This window comes from Elephantulus edwardii, unplaced genomic scaffold (assembly GCF_000299155.1).
Source record: "Elephantulus edwardii isolate Elephantulus edwardi_28Jun2011 unplaced genomic scaffold, EleEdw1.0 scaffold00298, whole genome shotgun sequence".
NCBI classification, from domain to species: Eukaryota; Metazoa; Chordata; class Mammalia; order Macroscelidea; family Macroscelididae; genus Elephantulus; species Elephantulus edwardii.
In genome coordinates, this window is record NW_006400048.1 from 1,924,698 (window position 1) to 1,941,850 (window position 17,153).

The 17,153-nt window shown below is 37.0% G+C and overlaps 1 protein-coding gene across 1 annotated transcript in view; it reads right to left on the bottom strand.

Annotated features, from left to right (window-relative positions):
- LOC102857926 (N-alpha-acetyltransferase 35, NatC auxiliary subunit-like) overlaps positions 1 to 17,153 on the bottom strand; it is a 210,682-nt gene that overhangs the window by 75,085 nt on the left and 118,444 nt on the right. The window contains exons 6-10 of the mRNA XM_006900868.1: positions 17,111 to 17,153; positions 16,982 to 17,025; positions 15,311 to 15,361; positions 14,609 to 14,692; positions 13,581 to 13,695 (exon numbers count right to left, since the gene is read on the bottom strand). The exon at positions 17,111 to 17,153 is cut by the window's right edge and continues 6 nt beyond it. Coding sequence (XP_006900930.1) covers positions 13,581 to 13,695; positions 14,609 to 14,692; positions 15,311 to 15,361; positions 16,982 to 17,025; positions 17,111 to 17,153 — 337 coding nt within the window. The remainder of the gene's footprint in view (positions 1 to 13,580; positions 13,696 to 14,608; positions 14,693 to 15,310; positions 15,362 to 16,981; positions 17,026 to 17,110) is intronic.

A 17,153-nucleotide genomic window follows, 5' to 3' on the forward strand; every position in this document is an offset into this window, starting at 1 on the left:
TTCTTGTGACAATGGTGTTGTTCCTCTCTCCATTGTGATTTTGTTTCCCATCTCTGTGATGGCTGATGGCACTGAGGATATTTTCATGTGTTCACGTGTCATTTGAAATGTCCTCTTGGTGAAACGTCCATTTAAGTTCTTTGCAAATGGTACAATTAATTAAGCTATTTGTCCTTGTGTTAAGCTGTCCATAAAGTTTTCAACGGCTGATTTTTTAGATGCTCTTTTTCATTACTTTGAGATGGACTTCAATTTCCAACTTTGAGTAGTGAATCAAGCACTTACTAATCTGTACCGCTCAAAGACTCTAGTAGTTCTCTGATGGTGTTTGTAGGTACTGTTGGGTGGGCTGACTCACTGACTGCCTATGTACAAGAGAACACAATCCTGACCTATCCTGTGCCACTCTGATAATCTCTGCTGTGCATAAACTCACTGTTGCAGCAATTATCTCAACTCGAACTCTTGAAAGTCCTCCTCTTTTATGGTGACCTCTATTTTCCCATCCATGTACCTTGTCCTTCTGTAGGAGTGGTTCCTTGTGATAATATCCCCAAAGTATGTACAATGAATTCCTCTATTTTATAATGACACTGCCCAATCTTAATTCATGCTTTTTGTGCAGTGAGCTGCTTTTACAAGGCTTTTCCAGCCAAACTTCTAATGTCCACAAAATGACTGGCTTATGCAAAACACAAATTAAGTGACCTCTGGGATACCAGTGGATTGGTCAATATTTTCTGCCAACTGAGTAATTTGTAGTCTATTAAGAGAATGTTCAACTTGTAGTCTTGATAGGAGAGTCATGGCTTAAAACTGAGAATGAAACTGATTTTAAAGGTCAATTACATAGAACTTCAGAGGGACCTCAATCTCATCAAGAAAAACATGGATTAAATGTGTCCATTATACCAATGACGTAGGGTTCCTGGGCTAAAAATCTACTAGATCACAGAAGAGAGTGTTGTGCACTTGTTCATAAACAGAGGCCCTAGTGTTGTGATTGGTTGCATGCTTTAATGGCTCAATCTGCATCAATCTGCACAATGTTGCATTTGAAGAAAGGAGCAGAAGTCAGCAGGGAAATAACAATAGAGCAAAGTGCTCTAGAGTCATACAAATAGCACAGTGGTGGTCATGGTTGTGTACCATCATCTCGTAGGAACAAGCCATAGCTGACGCTCCTCCTGAGGCTGTAGATCTCACAGGAGGAGACCACTCATCTTTCTTCTCAGCTGATATGAACCATGTACCTTTGGATTGGCAGTGCAATTCTTTACCACTAAGCTACCAGAGCTCCCTAGCCTGGTGGTGGTAGGTAGAGTCAACAGTGATACGAAGGCAGTATCTGACATCTGACCTGAACTACAACAATCCTTTTCAGCAACATAAGCTGGATACAGATTACTAGGGGAAGGGTAAACCTTTAGGAATCCTCTGTCTGTCTGCCTGACTGCTTGCCTTCTTCCAAGATGAAGAAACTGAAACTGATAGACCACACACTTAAAATGTATTAATAATAACGGGTGATTGGAATAGGAATGCAAACAATGGAAACAAAGGAGGATTGGCAGTAGAAAAATATGGTTTTGCTGGTTATCTTGGAAACACCATTATTTGCACAACAAATGAGTGCGGGTGACTACACACATGAATTTCATCAGATGGAATAAACAGGAAACAAACTGACTACACCTGCAACATGACAGTGGAGGAAGTCATTGCCAACAGTGAGAACAAGGTCTGGGGATGACTAAGGAACAGATGATCAACACATGAAAATTGAAGCTGAGGAAAATGAAAACAAGTTCATGAGAACCAAAATGGAACTTTTCATGGATCTCACAAGAATTTAGACTATCTCAAGAACAGAATCTGATCATTATGGATATCATTTAAAAAAAAGGGGGGGGAAGTTCTAAAAAAGAATGAAAAGGCCACAAGGGTGTTAGAGAATAACACTTGTTCTAGAATGCAGAAAAGAAATGATGATGAAAGAAAGCTGAACAGAAGATTTCAAAGGCTAGAGTAAGAAGATAAAGCAAACTGTTACAATTAAATGTGCAAAGAATTGGAGTTATAAAAGTTAAGAACATGCTCAGTAATTCTCGAGCTGAAATAACTATAACAAATTCAAGCCCTTAGATGCAATACTTAAGGATTCTATTAGCAATATATGACTCAGAAGGCACTGAAAGAAGATAAAAGGAATGCTAAAGAGTACTTAAAAGAAATGGTTGACATTCAACCATTTCAGGAATTACTTTATGATCAGGAACCAACAATACTGAAGGAAAATGTCCAGGCTATACTGAAAAACCTTGTTGGTGAAAAAATAAAACTTTAGGAATTAACAGAATACTGACCAAGATAGTTCAACAACAGGTGTAGCCCTACATGTGCTTACTCATCTATGCCAAGAAAGTCAGAAAACAGCTTACCTGGCAAACCTACTGAAGAGATTTATATTTTGTGTCTAATACAGAAAAAGGTTATTCAATAGAACGTAGAAATTATAGAACATTATTCATTAATATTTTAATAGCTGGGATCTATGAAGAGGAGTTTGGTGGATTGGTGGGAGAGTCATCAATGACCTGTGTTATGCAGATTACACAAACTTGTTTGCTAAAGTGAGGAGGACTTGAAGCACTTGTTGCAGAAGAACAAGGAAGGCAGCCTTCAGTATGGATTTCCACTCAATGTAAAGAAAACAAAGACTTTTACCACTGAACTGATAGGGAGCATCATGATGGATGGAGAGGAAACTGCAACTGTTAGCAGCTTCACTGTGCTTGGATCCACAATTAACACCCTTGGTACCATCACTCGGGAAATAAGGAGATGCAATGCACTGGAAAAATCTGCAAATAGGGACCTCTTCAAATAAATAATGATGTCCGTTTGAGGACTAAGGTGCATCTGATTCAGAGAAGTCTTTTTGATTACTTACTATGCATGTGAGAGTTGACAATGAATAAGGATGACAGGAAAAGAATTGATGCCTTTGAGCTATGATGTTGGAGAAGGGCACTGAACATCCCATGGATGGCCAAAAGAACAAATAGGCATGTCTTGGAGAGGATGTAGCTGGAGCGCACTTTGGAAGCAAGAACGATGCGTATTTACTTCACATACTTTGGGCATGTTGCTAGGAGGTGCTCTTTCTGGAGAAGGACTGGATGCTGGGAAGGAGAGGAAGACCCTCAACCAGGTGGTCTGACACACTGACTGCTGCAATGAATGGGCTCAGGTGTCAGGAAGTGAAAGGAAGGTGCAGTATAGAACAGGGTTCAGATTATTTGTTCTTAGGATTGCTATGCCTTGAACTCGACTCTATGGCACTTAACAACAATAGCAAGAAGGCACTGGTCACATTTCAACACACTGCTCCTCTATAAAATATCCATGTTTATTATTTACAAGATCTTCTTTCCACAAAACTAGAGGATTTCATTCAGCTCCATTTTCTGTCACTACTGTTGCTAACTGCCATTGAGTCAAAACTGATTCACAGTGACCTTTCAGAAGTTTTCACAGGCAGTATATTATAGCTCTCCCATGGAGCATCTAGTGGATTCAAGTCATGTTCCTTTGGGCTGCCAGCACAGGTGCTTATTACAAAGCCACCACAGACATACTCCTCCTCCTCAATCCAGGAAGAGTGCAAGTCTATACATGAGGCTACCTTTGCTGTTCATCTGGTTTCCTTTCAACACTGGAGTGCCTTCTCATAAAAACAACATTTTCATTGTGCTCACAATCTCTGACTTCACTCACCAATGCTGTCCTCAATATGCTGAGGCTACCCATACACAGGTTAAGTCCTCATTACTCTGGGTTCTGACAGTCCCACACGTTCTGTGAGTTTACCTTGGGTGGTGACAACCCATGTGAGGCTATCTTTCATATGATGAGAACCTCCTCACACAGCTTGGGTTCAAGAAAGCAATGTTGGCCCTCCTTCCCGGATTTCAGGATCCAAAGCTCTACACTAGGCTGGTGTCACACAGACACAGTTTTCTTATTCTGCTTAGGCTCTTAATACACAAGAAATACCAGGTTCCTCCACGTGATTACTTTGCTGGATTGTGCTTAGCAAGGACACTCCAAGTCCAAATACTCTTCTCACTCTACTTTCAACTGGTGAATCTCATCACACCTTCCATTCATGCTGACATCTTCCTCAGGCTGCTTAGCCAAAATCCTGTTCTATGGAAATGTTCTTTGCAGATATGTTCTTCACTGCACTAGGGTTCTGATGGCTGGTGTGAGGCTGTTTCTCTGTGGAATACCCAGCTACAAAAACATCCTTCTCAGCCACATGACTTTAACACTGATGTCAGGGTCTACTAACCTGTTCTATTTTTTTTCAGGAATGGAAGGAAATAAGAATAACAATAGCCAGGCCTCTGATTTTGTTCCTTTTACACAGGCTTTTCTTTGTAATGCTTTTATGTTCTACTAGACACTTTAATATATTTTATTTTGAATAATTCTAAGGTTTCTTTTAGTAGCTTTAATAAAGCTAAAAAATTCTAATAAAAGTTATAACTTTCTTGCTATTATTAAGGTTCTATTTGTTTAGAAAAATATCTGCTCTCTCTACAGAAAAACAACACAAATACGACTCTATTTCCTTTTATACAGCAAATCTGAATCACGTTATCTCCATGACTGGTTACCTTTATATGCTGAAACATACTCATATCACTATTAATAGTTACCATTTTAAACAGTATCTTTGGACTCTTATATAATAGAAAATAAAACGAGTTTTCTCTCTCCATCATCTGTTGATTTGTCATGTTGTTGTTGGTATGTGCTGTCGAGTTATCTGTGACTCACAGCAACCCTATGTAAAACAGCTCTAAACTTTACTCTATCCTGTGCCAATCTCACTGTCTCCAACATACCTACCCCCATTACTCCCATCACTGAATCAATCTACCTCATAGAGGGTTCTCCTCTCCTGTGCTGTCCCGTCCCTCCACCCTCCCAAACACAACGTCCTTCTCCAAGGACTGATCCCTCCTTGCAACATGTCAAAAATATGTCAGATGAAGCTTCAGAATCTTTGTCTCCTGGAGCTGCCTGGTTTAACCCTCTCCATGATGAACCTATTTGTTTTCTTAGCAGTGCAACACCACGGCTCAAAGGCATCGAATTCACCTTCTATCCTCCCTAGTCACTGTCCAACTCTCTGAAACAAAGCAAGTGGTTCCAAAGACCATGGCCTGTATCAGGTGCACCTTAGTCTCAAGAGTGACACCATTGCCCTTTAGTACTTTGGAGAGGTCTCCAACAGCAGACTTTCCCATCGCAATACATCTTTTAATTTCCTGGCTGCTGGTGCCAAGAGTGCTGACTGTGTGGTCAAGCAAACTAAAGCTGTTAACAATCTCAATCTCTTTACCATCCATCCTGATACCGCCAATTGGCCCAATGTTATTATTTGTCAAGGCCCATAACATTTATTTAGTAAAATAAATTCCTACAGTTGTTTTAACCATGATTCTACACTGCAAGCAAGGACTCAGTTCTCAATGTTTGTTCCTATGTCACACTTTGCTCATTAAATCCCAATAGCTGAATTTTAGTCTTTTTTGTGCTAAACAAAAGTCATGAGAAAAATATTCTCAGAGTTCCTGGAACTTTTAAAATATCTGTAAATTTCACTTGAGATACAAAGAGAATGGGTATACAATTCTTGGGTCACAGTTTTTACATTGTTGCTTTCGTTATGTGCTGACAAGCTGGAATCTACTCATTGTTGACCCACCAAGGGGTTTCCAGAGGTTGTAAATCACATAGAAAGAAAGCACTCACCTTTCTCCCATGGAGTAGCTGATGGATTCAAAGTGTCTAGAGGTCAGCAGTGCAATTCTGTAACATCAGGCTGTCCAAGTTCCCTAGTCTTTACCTTAGTACTTCAATATTATTCCACTATTTTCTGAGTTCAGTGTTCATATGTAGAACTCTGAAACCAGGCTGCATAACTTCTGCTTTATGTTGTTTGTTGTTGTTGTTATGTGTTGTCAAGCTGCTTGCTACTCATAATGACCCTATTCTCTGACCCCTGCTCTATTCTGTGCCAAGCTTATTGTCTCTGACATACCTACTCCTATTATCCCAGTCACTGAATCAATCCACCTTATTGAGGGTCTTCCTTTCTTGTGCTATCCCTCCACCCTCCCAAGTATGATGTTCCTGTCAAAGGACTGGTAACTCCTTGAAACTTGTCTCAAGTATGAAAGAAGGAACTTTAGAATCCTTGCCTTCAAGAAGCAGCCTGGTTTCACCCTCTTAAGGACGAACTAGCTTGTTCTTCAAGCAGTCCATGGTATAATTCAATGCTCTTCTCCAACACTACAGCTCAGGGTCATCAATTTTACCTTCTATCTTCTCTAGTCATTGTCCAGCTCTTTGATGCATAGCCAGTAACTGCAAAGACTATGGCCTGTATCAGGCGTACCTTCGTCTCCAGACTGGCATCCTTGTTCTTCAGTACTCTGAAGAAGTCCCTGACTTCAGACTTTTGCAAAGCAATTCGTCTTTAAAGCTGTCAACAATCTCAATCTCTTCACTGTCTATCATGATGCTGCCAATTGGCCCTGTGGAGCAAATAATTGTTTTCTTGATGTTGAGCTTTAATCCATATTGAAGGCTGCTATCCTTGAATTTCTGCAGCAAGCACTTCAGTCAGCTTCAGTTTCAGCAGGCAAGGTTGTGTCATTCGCATAACGCAGGTTGTTGATGAGTCTTCCTCCAATTCTGTTGCCACATTCCTCCTCATAGAGCCCAGGCTCCTGGATGACCTGTTCTGCATATAGATTGAAAAGGGATGTATATAGGACACATTCCTGGCATACAGGCTCTTTGATTTAGAAAGATGCAGTTTTTCCTTGCTCTGCTCTGAGAACTGTCTCCTGTTCCAAGAAGAGGTTTTGCATAAGCACTATCAAGTGTTCTAGAATTCCCATTCTCAGAATTAGCCACAGTTTGCTGTGATCCATACAGCCTTTGCACAGTCAGTGAAACACAGACCATTAATCTGGTTTTTGGTGCTTACAGCCAAGATCCATCTAACATTAGCTATAATATTCCTAATACCAAGGCCTCTTCTAAATCCAGCCTGCACATCTAGCAGTTCTCTACTGATGCTCCAGTTGGTTTTGGATATTTTTCAGCAGAATCTTGCTCGCATAAGATATTAAGATATCATTCTATAATTTCTGCAGTCTGTTGGGTCACCTTTCTTCGGAATGGGAACAAATATGGATCTCTTCCAGTCAGTTAACCTGGTGGTTACCCTTTATATGTGAAATAATTAGCTGAAAGTATTTTGCTTATAAGGTATTTATAAACTGACTGAAAAGTAAGAAATACTCTTGAGAAATTTTTTCCCTGGGAATATTATACCAAATCATAGATTAAATGTTTTTTCTTACTTCCAAAAATAGCCTCATTTTGTTCCATTATGTGGCCTTTTAAAAGGACAACAATTAAGGTGTGTTCTATCTTATTTAGTTACTATTTTTTCACTAATACTTCAAATGTATTAATTTCAATTACATCCATTTTTCTTTATTTCTACATTCCACCCTCTATGTCCTTCACAGTTTCTCTGAAATTTCTGGTGTACTTTTCGCTATTTTTTCAGTCAAGTCTTCACTTTTCTCTTGTATTTCTCTTATACTTCTTTCCTGAACTCTACCTGCTCATTTTCACTCTTCTTGTGTTAGTTCTTCCTTTAGTCCTAACATTTCTGTTTTGTTCTTTTGTCTACATAAGCCATTTCATTTTTAAAGAAAAGATAAAATTAATGAAAAAAAGTGTTCCTGGTTTGTGATTTCTACTTTTGTTTTCTTTGTTTTTTGCTCATTTCACTGGAATATTTCTGTACAAATTCCATGCCATTTCCTTTTTCATTCTTCTATTGAGTATATAGTGATATAAACCTTCTGAAATTAGTCACATGCATGAGGTGTTGGATACTATTCCAAACTAGTAGAAGTCTTGCTGACTTGCAGTTGAGTCTCAAATCATATACTTTGTCATGTATGCATTTAAAACACTTTCAACTTTGCTTTCCTACTGACAAGATTAGCAGCTGCTTAACACTGACAGTTATCTCCTTCCTACATCTTGAAGTTCTAACAAAAACTGCGTATCTGCACTCTTTCTGGTAAAGTTTTATTTTCTTTGCTTGTTCAGGATACTATCTAGATAGGCTCTCAGTGACAGCTTGCATACCCATTCTTACTATGAAAGAAATTCTGATTTTGTCCTTCAGGTTATGCTACTACTTTAAAAAAAAATCATTTTACACTGTTCGCTTACAAAGTTTGTATACACTGTTTTTTACACTGGATTTTCCCCATTTCATTTACCCACCCACCCCCTTCCTCTACGCATCAAACCGTATGACCCTATGATTAAACTCCTGACTATCTTCACCCCTCTACTTCTGCACTCCCCAGCTTGGATTCTCTTACGTGCTTTACTAGTTATGTATTTCTACAGTAATGGTCTTATGTAGCATTTGTCCTTATGGGATTGTGTTAGTTCATTTTGCATAATGCTCTCCAGTCCCTCCCATGTTATGTAATAATGTTCAAAATCCTTGTTCCTGTACGTTGTGTATTATTCCATCAGGTGAATATACCACAATTTCTCAATCCATTCAACTGTGGTTGGACATTTGAGCTGTTTCCATGTTCTTGTCATGGTGAATAATGCTGAACACTGGTGTACAAATATCCATTTATGTCTCAGTTAAAAAATTCCAAGCACTGAAATAGCTGAGTCATACCGAATGCCTATGTTCCGCTTTCTGAGGAAATGCTAAATTGCCTTCCAGAGTGGTTGTACCATTTAACAATCCCACCAACAGTATATGAGAGTTTCTTAATCTTTTTTTTTTTTTTTTAAACAGGGAGGAGAAAAGGGAGAAAAAAGAGGAGGTGAAGGAGGGGAGTTTGGAGGATAAGAGGGAGGAGAAATGGAAGGTGAAAGGGGAGGAGAGTCAGCACCTGCCCTGGTTTTAAATGCTAATATTGAGATTTGCCAATAATTTCTTCCACAAATGTAGTCAATCTGATTCCTGTGAGCTGCTTTCAGGGAGGTCCATGTGTAAAGTCACTATGTTTTTACAAAAACTTATTTGTGCTGAATAAATGATTGAGCATATAAAATTTGAGCATGTGATTTCTGGTCTCTTTTCTGTCCCCAAGACTGTACTTTCTAACTAACATTCCTTCTTTATTGTTTCTAACTTTTGTATTCCCATAAAAAGTCTGACTTTGCTCCTGTGAAAAGAGGAGGGAGGTGTATGAGAGTTCCTATCTCTCACATACTCTCCAACATTTATTCCTTGCTGTCCTGTTACATTTTGCCATTGCTACTGTAGTGAGGAGGTATTCAACTGTAGTTTTGATTTGCATCTTTCTTAGTGCCAGTGATTTGGAGCATTTCTTCATATGTGTTAACCATCCAAATGTCTTCCCCTGTGAAAGTCTTTCCATGTCTTTTGCCTATTTTGTAATTGTGTTATCAGTCTTTTTCTTGTGGAGGCCCAAGAGAATTCTGTAAACTAATATGAGTCCTTTGTCTGAAATGGTATTGCAAAATGTTTCTTCCCAGTCAGTGTATTTTCTTTTCACTTTGTTGGAAAATTTTTTTTGAGGCAAACAGGTTTAATCTTTAGAAGGTCCTATTCATCAACTATATCCTCTCCTGGTTGTGTATTTCTGGCCTTTTTATACCCTCAGCTAGGCCTTCTAACGTTGGTCCTACTTTAACTCTTAGGATTTTTATGGGTTTAGGCTTTACCTCCAGGTCTCTGATCCACCTTGAGTTGATTTTTGTGTATGGTAAGAGATATCCATCCTGCTTCAGCTTTCTGCAGGTTTTTTCTAGTTTTGACAGCACTATTTGTTGAAGGAGCTGTCATTTCCCCATTTGATAGCTTTTGCTTCCTTGTCAAACCAGCTGACCATAGATAGATGGATTAATGTATGGGTTCTTGATTCAATTCCTTTTACTTGCCTGTCACTGTACCTGTACCATAGGTTTTTATTATTACAGTATTACAGTTGTGTAGTAGTTTGAGATCAGGGAGTTCTATGCTTTCCACTTCATTCTTATTTTTCAGAAGTGCTTTGCTTATTTGAGGTCTTTCTTTTCCAAATAAAGTTGCCTTTTCTCTTTGAAAAATTAATTTGGTATTTGTATTGGGATTGTGTGAAACACGTAGATTGCTTTTGGTAAGATTGTAATTTTTCCATGTTCTTGTGATGGTGAATAATGCTACTGTGAATACTGGAGTACAAATCTGTTTGTGTAATTTCCTTGAGGTATATTCTTAGTAGGGGAATAGCTGGGTCATAAGAAGTTTCTATGTTCAACTTTTTTAGGAAACACAATACAATCTTACCAAGAGGCTGTACCATTTTACAATCTCACCGACAGTGTATAAGAGTTCTCACCTCTCCATAGTTTCTCCAATATTTATTGCTTGCTGTCCTGTTAAAACTTTGCCATTGTTACTGGGGTAAGATGTTATCTCATTTTGGTTTTGGTTTGCATCTCTATTATTGAAAGTGATTCTGAGCATTTCCACCTGAATATCTTCCTCTGTGTAGTCTTTCCATGTCTTTTGCCCATTTTGTAATTGGGTTATCAGTATTTTTCTTGTGAAGACCCAGGAATATTCTGTAAACTTTTGCTTTGAGACCCTTTTCCAAAATGGTACTGCCAAATGTTGGTTCTCATTCAGTAGGCAGCCAGCCCAAATGTCCAACCACAACAGAATAGATTGAGACTAGGCTACATTCACAGTATGGAATACTATGCAACATTCAGGAGCAACAATTTGAAAAATACTATATAACTTGGGAAAGGCTGGAGAGCATTATGATGCATGAACTAATGCAGTCTCATAAGGACAAATAAATACTAGATATGACAATTATCATAAACTAGTAAAACATGTATGGAAACTCTAGGGAGGGAAAAGTGGAGGGGTGAGGTTAGGACAGGGCTGCACAGTTTGGTGGGTGGAGGGGGGCAGAAAATGAGAAGGACCTGGGCAAAAAGACAAGGTAATGATGGGTAAGATCCAATGCTGATTAATTTTATAAAATTTGATGTATGAGAATGACTGTATGAAACACAATGCTAATGAAGAATAGTATGAAACACAATGTATATAAACTTTGCCAGCAAACTAAAAAAAAAAAAAAAGAACCAGACAGCACCTACCCACCACCGCCCCCCAACCCCCCAAAAATATAAGATTATCACTTTTACTATATTGAGTCTTCCTATCCATGAACAGGGAACATTTTTCCATTTTTTAAGGTCTTTTATTGTGTCTTGCAGAAATGATCTGTAGTCTTCTTTGTAAAGGTCTTTTGTGTCTCTAGTTAGGTTTATTCCTAAGTATCTAAATTTGTGATTGGCTATTGTAAATGGTATTGCTTTCTCAGTTTCCTTATCTGTATTTGTTATTGCAGACTGACTTTCTTTTAATATATGCAAATTTATTGCCCCCGTGGGATAGTGTGGATTAGTGTAGTGTATTGTGCTGTTCACCAAAAAAATCAAGAGTTTGAAGGCACCACCTGCTCCATGGGAAAAAGATGGCAATATCCTCTAGTAAAAGTTACAGCCTTGGAAACTTTCCCAAAGTTGCCTTTTGTTTAGAGATCGTGTATCCCGCCACTCTACTAAACTGGTCTACTAGCTCTAACAGGTTTTGTTGTTGTTATTGAGACCTTAGGGTTTTCTGTGTACACTATCATGTCATCTGCATACACACACACTATAAAGAACTATACTTGTACATGTACTGACATTTAGACCATGAAAATCTATGTAACCATTCTCAGTGTTGTCTCTCATGTTGGTCCCACTTTCATTTCCCATTAGCAGCCCTACTATTAAGCTTCTGGCTGTGTTACCTCCGTTTTTTTAAGCTGAGAGGATTCTGTATATCATAGTCCTCATGGCTTTCCATAGGAACAGCCAGCAGAGGCATCTTTACTGTACCATCCAAAAGTTACATTCCCTCTGATTACACTAAGGGAGCTCTGCTGGTGTAGCCTGTAGGGTGTTATACTAATGACTCAAAGGCAGTGAGTGTCTCTTCAGTAGTTCAAATATATCACCAACTCCAGAGGAGAAAGATGGGCCATCAACTCTCTAAAAAATTCACCACAGAGTCAACTCTGAGTCAGTCTGATGATGGCAATGAGTTTAAGGGCATTTTAAAAAGTTTTTTTAAATTACAGACACACAACCTATAAAGGAATCCTTGTAATACAATGTGTAATATGTCAGATTACTATTTGAAAAGTAAGTGGTTTGAACCTACCAGTTGTTTCTCAAGATGAAACCGTCTCCCTCAACAAAGACTGACAGCCTCGAAACCCCAGTGGAAAGTCACTGTGTTAGAATTTACATGATCTCAGTGGGATAAGTTTTTTACTATAGCATTCTACTCTTATTTTACAGATGCACTGGTTTTCTTCATTTCTCTTAAGCTTATTCTGTTCTTTCAGGTTGAGTAAGAAAAACAAACTTTGGGACCATGAAACATACTAAAATCCCTAAAGAAGGGGAGGGATGGAAAAGCAAAGGGGGGTAATAATTAAAATCTCATCTCCCTACCCACAGGATCAGTTAACAGAGAGCTAGAACTTAAAATATATACACATTATTTCAAAATAATAAAATATCAATACACACATTGCATTTCAATGACTTAAGTGCAATCAAAATACAGTATCTAAAATGTTAATTTAACTCCAAATTTTTATAAGGTACACAGTTTGCTTTATTTTTGGGTATAATTTACAAATAAAACTGCTTAAGTGGCAATATTTCATCAAGCACTATAAAGACACACAAATAAGCAGACCCTCCTTATCCAGATAGCTCTCAAAATAATACAGAATGACAAATATAATTAATTAAAATACAAGATATTTAGAAAGTGTTATAGCAGTTATGTATGAAGCGCAACGAGGCTACCAACAGAATAGTGAGCCAGGAAAGGCTGTGTAATGGAGATCATGGCCACTCAGGTAAAGCACAAAGGGAAGAGGAGAGACAGACACACACACACACACACAAAATGTGCAGCAGACATCACAGCAGAATCCTCAGACAGGTGAACAATCTAAGCTCAAATGGTAAAATACAGAAGATAGCCAAGTTTATGGTACCATGTTTTGCTTTAGAAATTTTTTAAAAAGGCAGATATTGGAGCTCTGGTGGCCTAGTGACAAGAAGCTGCATGCAATCCCAGAGGTGTGCGGTTCGAATCCATCAGATGCTGTGCTGGAGAAGGAGGGACAATCTCCTTCTGTACCAGTCAGATCTGAGATTGATTTGACGGTATATGTACAAAAAATAATAAAATTTTAAAAAAGGAGGATACTAAACACTATATAAGGATACAGAGTAAAATAACCAAAGGTTCAGAAAGACTAATAAATAACATCTTAGAATAAACTTCCGTATATTCAGAATGGAAAAAATGAAAAAAGAATAGGAATAAAATGAACAATTACCTCCTTTTGTGGTATCATTCTGGGCTTGGATGCCATGATGCAATGAATTATGAATGGCAGAGAGAAGATCTGCTGCTTGAACCATCAATTTTTGAGCTTCTGCAACAGCACTGGTCTAGCAAATAAACCACCAAAAACATTCTTACATATATTTTCATCAAAAGATATACGTTAAATAGGAAATCCTATAAACTATAATGAAATTAAATACTTCTGTAATGACACTGGTTATTCTAAACAGGACTAGATACACAGATCCTGTTTAGGATATACTCTGGTTTTATTATTCATGTCGCTATTGTGTAAGATACAGTAAAAACCATAAAAACTATAAAAAGCATTTTTGTTTTATTCCGCTCATTTCACATAATTTTATAAAACACAATGTATGGGAATGATTGTGTGAAACTCATCAATGAAAGAAAGTGTGAAATAAACACTCGTTCACGTGCACCCCCCCCCACTGTGTACATGAATGAAACACAATGTATATGAACAATTATATGCATATCTATAAAAATACACAGAAAAAAGGCAAGCAACTGGAAAATTTCAACATGTCTACGCTGTCATCAAAGTGGAAAAATAAAATGATAAATATTAGGTCAATGATAATGACCGGATCACTTAATCATTCCCAAATGCTATTCACAAATACAGACAAAAAGCAAAATAAATACTACTAGGGTTTGCTTTGGGTGCTACACAAATCTAACAGGAAAACTATCTGTTAACTGAAAAAATCCACTTAAAAGTCTCATTTTCATTTTTTCCTTTCTATAATCTTAGTCACAGATAAAAATTAACAGTGAATATTATTTTCACTTCAACAATTAACATGGAGCAGAATGTAAAATTCATGTTGAATTTTCCAAAGATTTACCAGGGATACTATAATGTAAATATGTCAAATGTTGAGGGATTACTCTCTGTCATCAGGAACATTTTAATACAAAGTTGCAGAATTACTTCGGTAAGACATTCCATTCAAAAAACATCAAAGGAGAACATACAGTAACTGCCCTTACCTCTTTTTTAGTAAAGGCTATAAGTACTGTCAATAATACTCGAGTAAATTTCACTCTGCTGAATACAGCTAAACACTGTTGATGCTAAAAATAAAAAATAAGAAAGGACTAAAAATTAAGACACAAAGCTTGTCAAAGGAATTTAATTTTAAAATATATTAACTTCTAAGTTTCAATATCAAAAGACTTAATGATAGACTTTTAAATGCCTGAAAAACATAAAATACAACAAACCCTACCATTCTTCTGAGACAGAAATATTTAAATTTAGCTTTTTTAACAACAGTAATAATTTTTTTCGTGCCAAAAGTTACTACATGGTTTTTTTTTAATAAGACATAATTAGCATTAAATAGGATCAATTTAAAAGATGCACTAAGCATCAAAACCTAAAATATCTCCTCAAGGCTTAGGCAACTGTTAACGTTCCTTTAGGTTCTTAGAGCTTTGACAAGCTCCCAATTTTCTTTTAGAAAGGATCTTTTTAAAATATTCCTACCTCACTGGAAGAGCACCGAAATCATGCATTTGTAGAGCCGTATTCTACTAAAACAAATACCAGGGATATAAAACCCCTTCCAATAACCAGTTTTTAAAGAAATACCTTCAAAAAGGCTTTCATAAATTAAAGCACAGTTCATTAAACAACATTAAAAGGTAGGCTTCTCTGATACTATCAACAACAAAAATAAGTTTAATTACTTCGAGTTCAACTTCTGGGTCTCTTTCTTCTCCTTGTCGACTTCGAGTACTCTAAAATTTTTAAAAAGGTGGATTAAAACAAACACAAACCTGTAAAAAGTATTACATTACAAATAAATATATGAGAAAGCACAAAATGTATTGCCTAGATAGGAGAAATTATTTTAAGAATTTGTATTTAACATTTATTTTCCTCACAGCTACACTGTGCAGGATCCTTTTAAAAAAAAAATATCAAAAGCTGTAGAGAACATTTCTGACTTGTTCTGTTTCTCTCATAAACATTTTTTTAAAAAATGGAAAATTCCAACATGTCTACTCTGTCACTGATCAATGTTAACAAATAAAAACAAAAAACAAACCAAAAAAAACCCCCCAACACCAACAAACCAAATTAAAGGGTAAATATATAAATATAAAAATAGGGAGCTCTGGTAAACTGTGGTTAAGAAGTTGTACAGCAATCTTGAAGGTATGTGGTTCAAATCTAGCTGCTCCTAGGAAAGGGGTGGGCAATCTCCTCCCTTTTGATTAACTGCCTCTGAAAACTTGTTGAAGGGTCACCTACAGGTTGGTTCTGACTCAACTGTACACAGCAACTTAAAGTTCAATCTGGCCTAAATTATACAAAAGAATTTGCAATTAAAGACAGCAAAATAAAAACCTAAAATACCATAAGTAAAAGCACTTGCTATAAAGTTCTGCTTTTCTTTTTTTTTTCTGCTTTTCTTTCTAAAGGAACTATTGATTAAAAGTCCTGATGCTCTCAAAAACTAACCCTGTTAGAAAAATAATAGTAACCTTTACAAATTGCATCATAAAAAAATAAAATCATATAATAATAGTGATCTGTTCTACAAAAATGCAAAATATCTTGCCAAGAGAAATCTATGAATGAGCTATTTCATCTGAAAAAATTCTAGAGAATAGGGAGCTCTGGGGGCCTAGTGGCAAGAAGCCACTCTGCAAGAGAAGGATCAGCACAGAGTCTTCAGCTCTGTAACGTTGATGCTTTTCACATAGATTGAAAAAAAGGGCAGAGTGAGATGTTTCTCCTATTTTTTCCCCATTTCTTTTAAGATGGTCAAATTAATTTTATAATACCTTATTTGGTATGTATACTACTTCTGTGAATTAACCAATTAAATGCATTTGGTGTTATAATTTTGATGGGAGAAAGAAGACTCAAAGGAGTTAAGTAAGGTGAATGGCGACTCTAGAGCTGTAACCCAGAGCCTTCTTCAAATCTTTCTTTGGTACTGTTGTTGTGTGCTGTCAAGTTGGAACCAACCCACAGCTGACCGTCCAGTGGGTTTCTGAGGCTATAAATCACAAGGAAGATTACCTGGTGGAACTGCTGGCTGGTTCAAACTGCCAAAGAGCTATAGCCTTTAAGTTACCAGTTCAACTCCCTTTGGATTATTAGATCACCAAAGCTTCCTTAGTGTATTAAAATGATAAAACAATGGCAAAAAATGTAAACATTGAAAAGATTTATAGTTCCACTTAAAATCAAAATAATTTATCAGAAACAACTCTTGCATTCTTCAAATTCATTAAACACATACAGACTATAAAGGAGGAAAATAGTGCTATTAATCTGCAGTTAGCAAAAATAAATCCTGATATTTAGAATATAAAAACTCTATCAAAGAAATGACAATTATATACCTTTACTCTTCTTTGCATGTCATCTTCCACATCTTTTAGCATACCTATAAAGAGTCACAGTGAGTGTAAAAAGGAAACAAATCAATCGTTAAAACCTGTAAATTAGAAATTATTTATAAATGCTTTTACCTGTAACTCGAAGGTCTGTGACATTATTAGCCATTTTAAATCC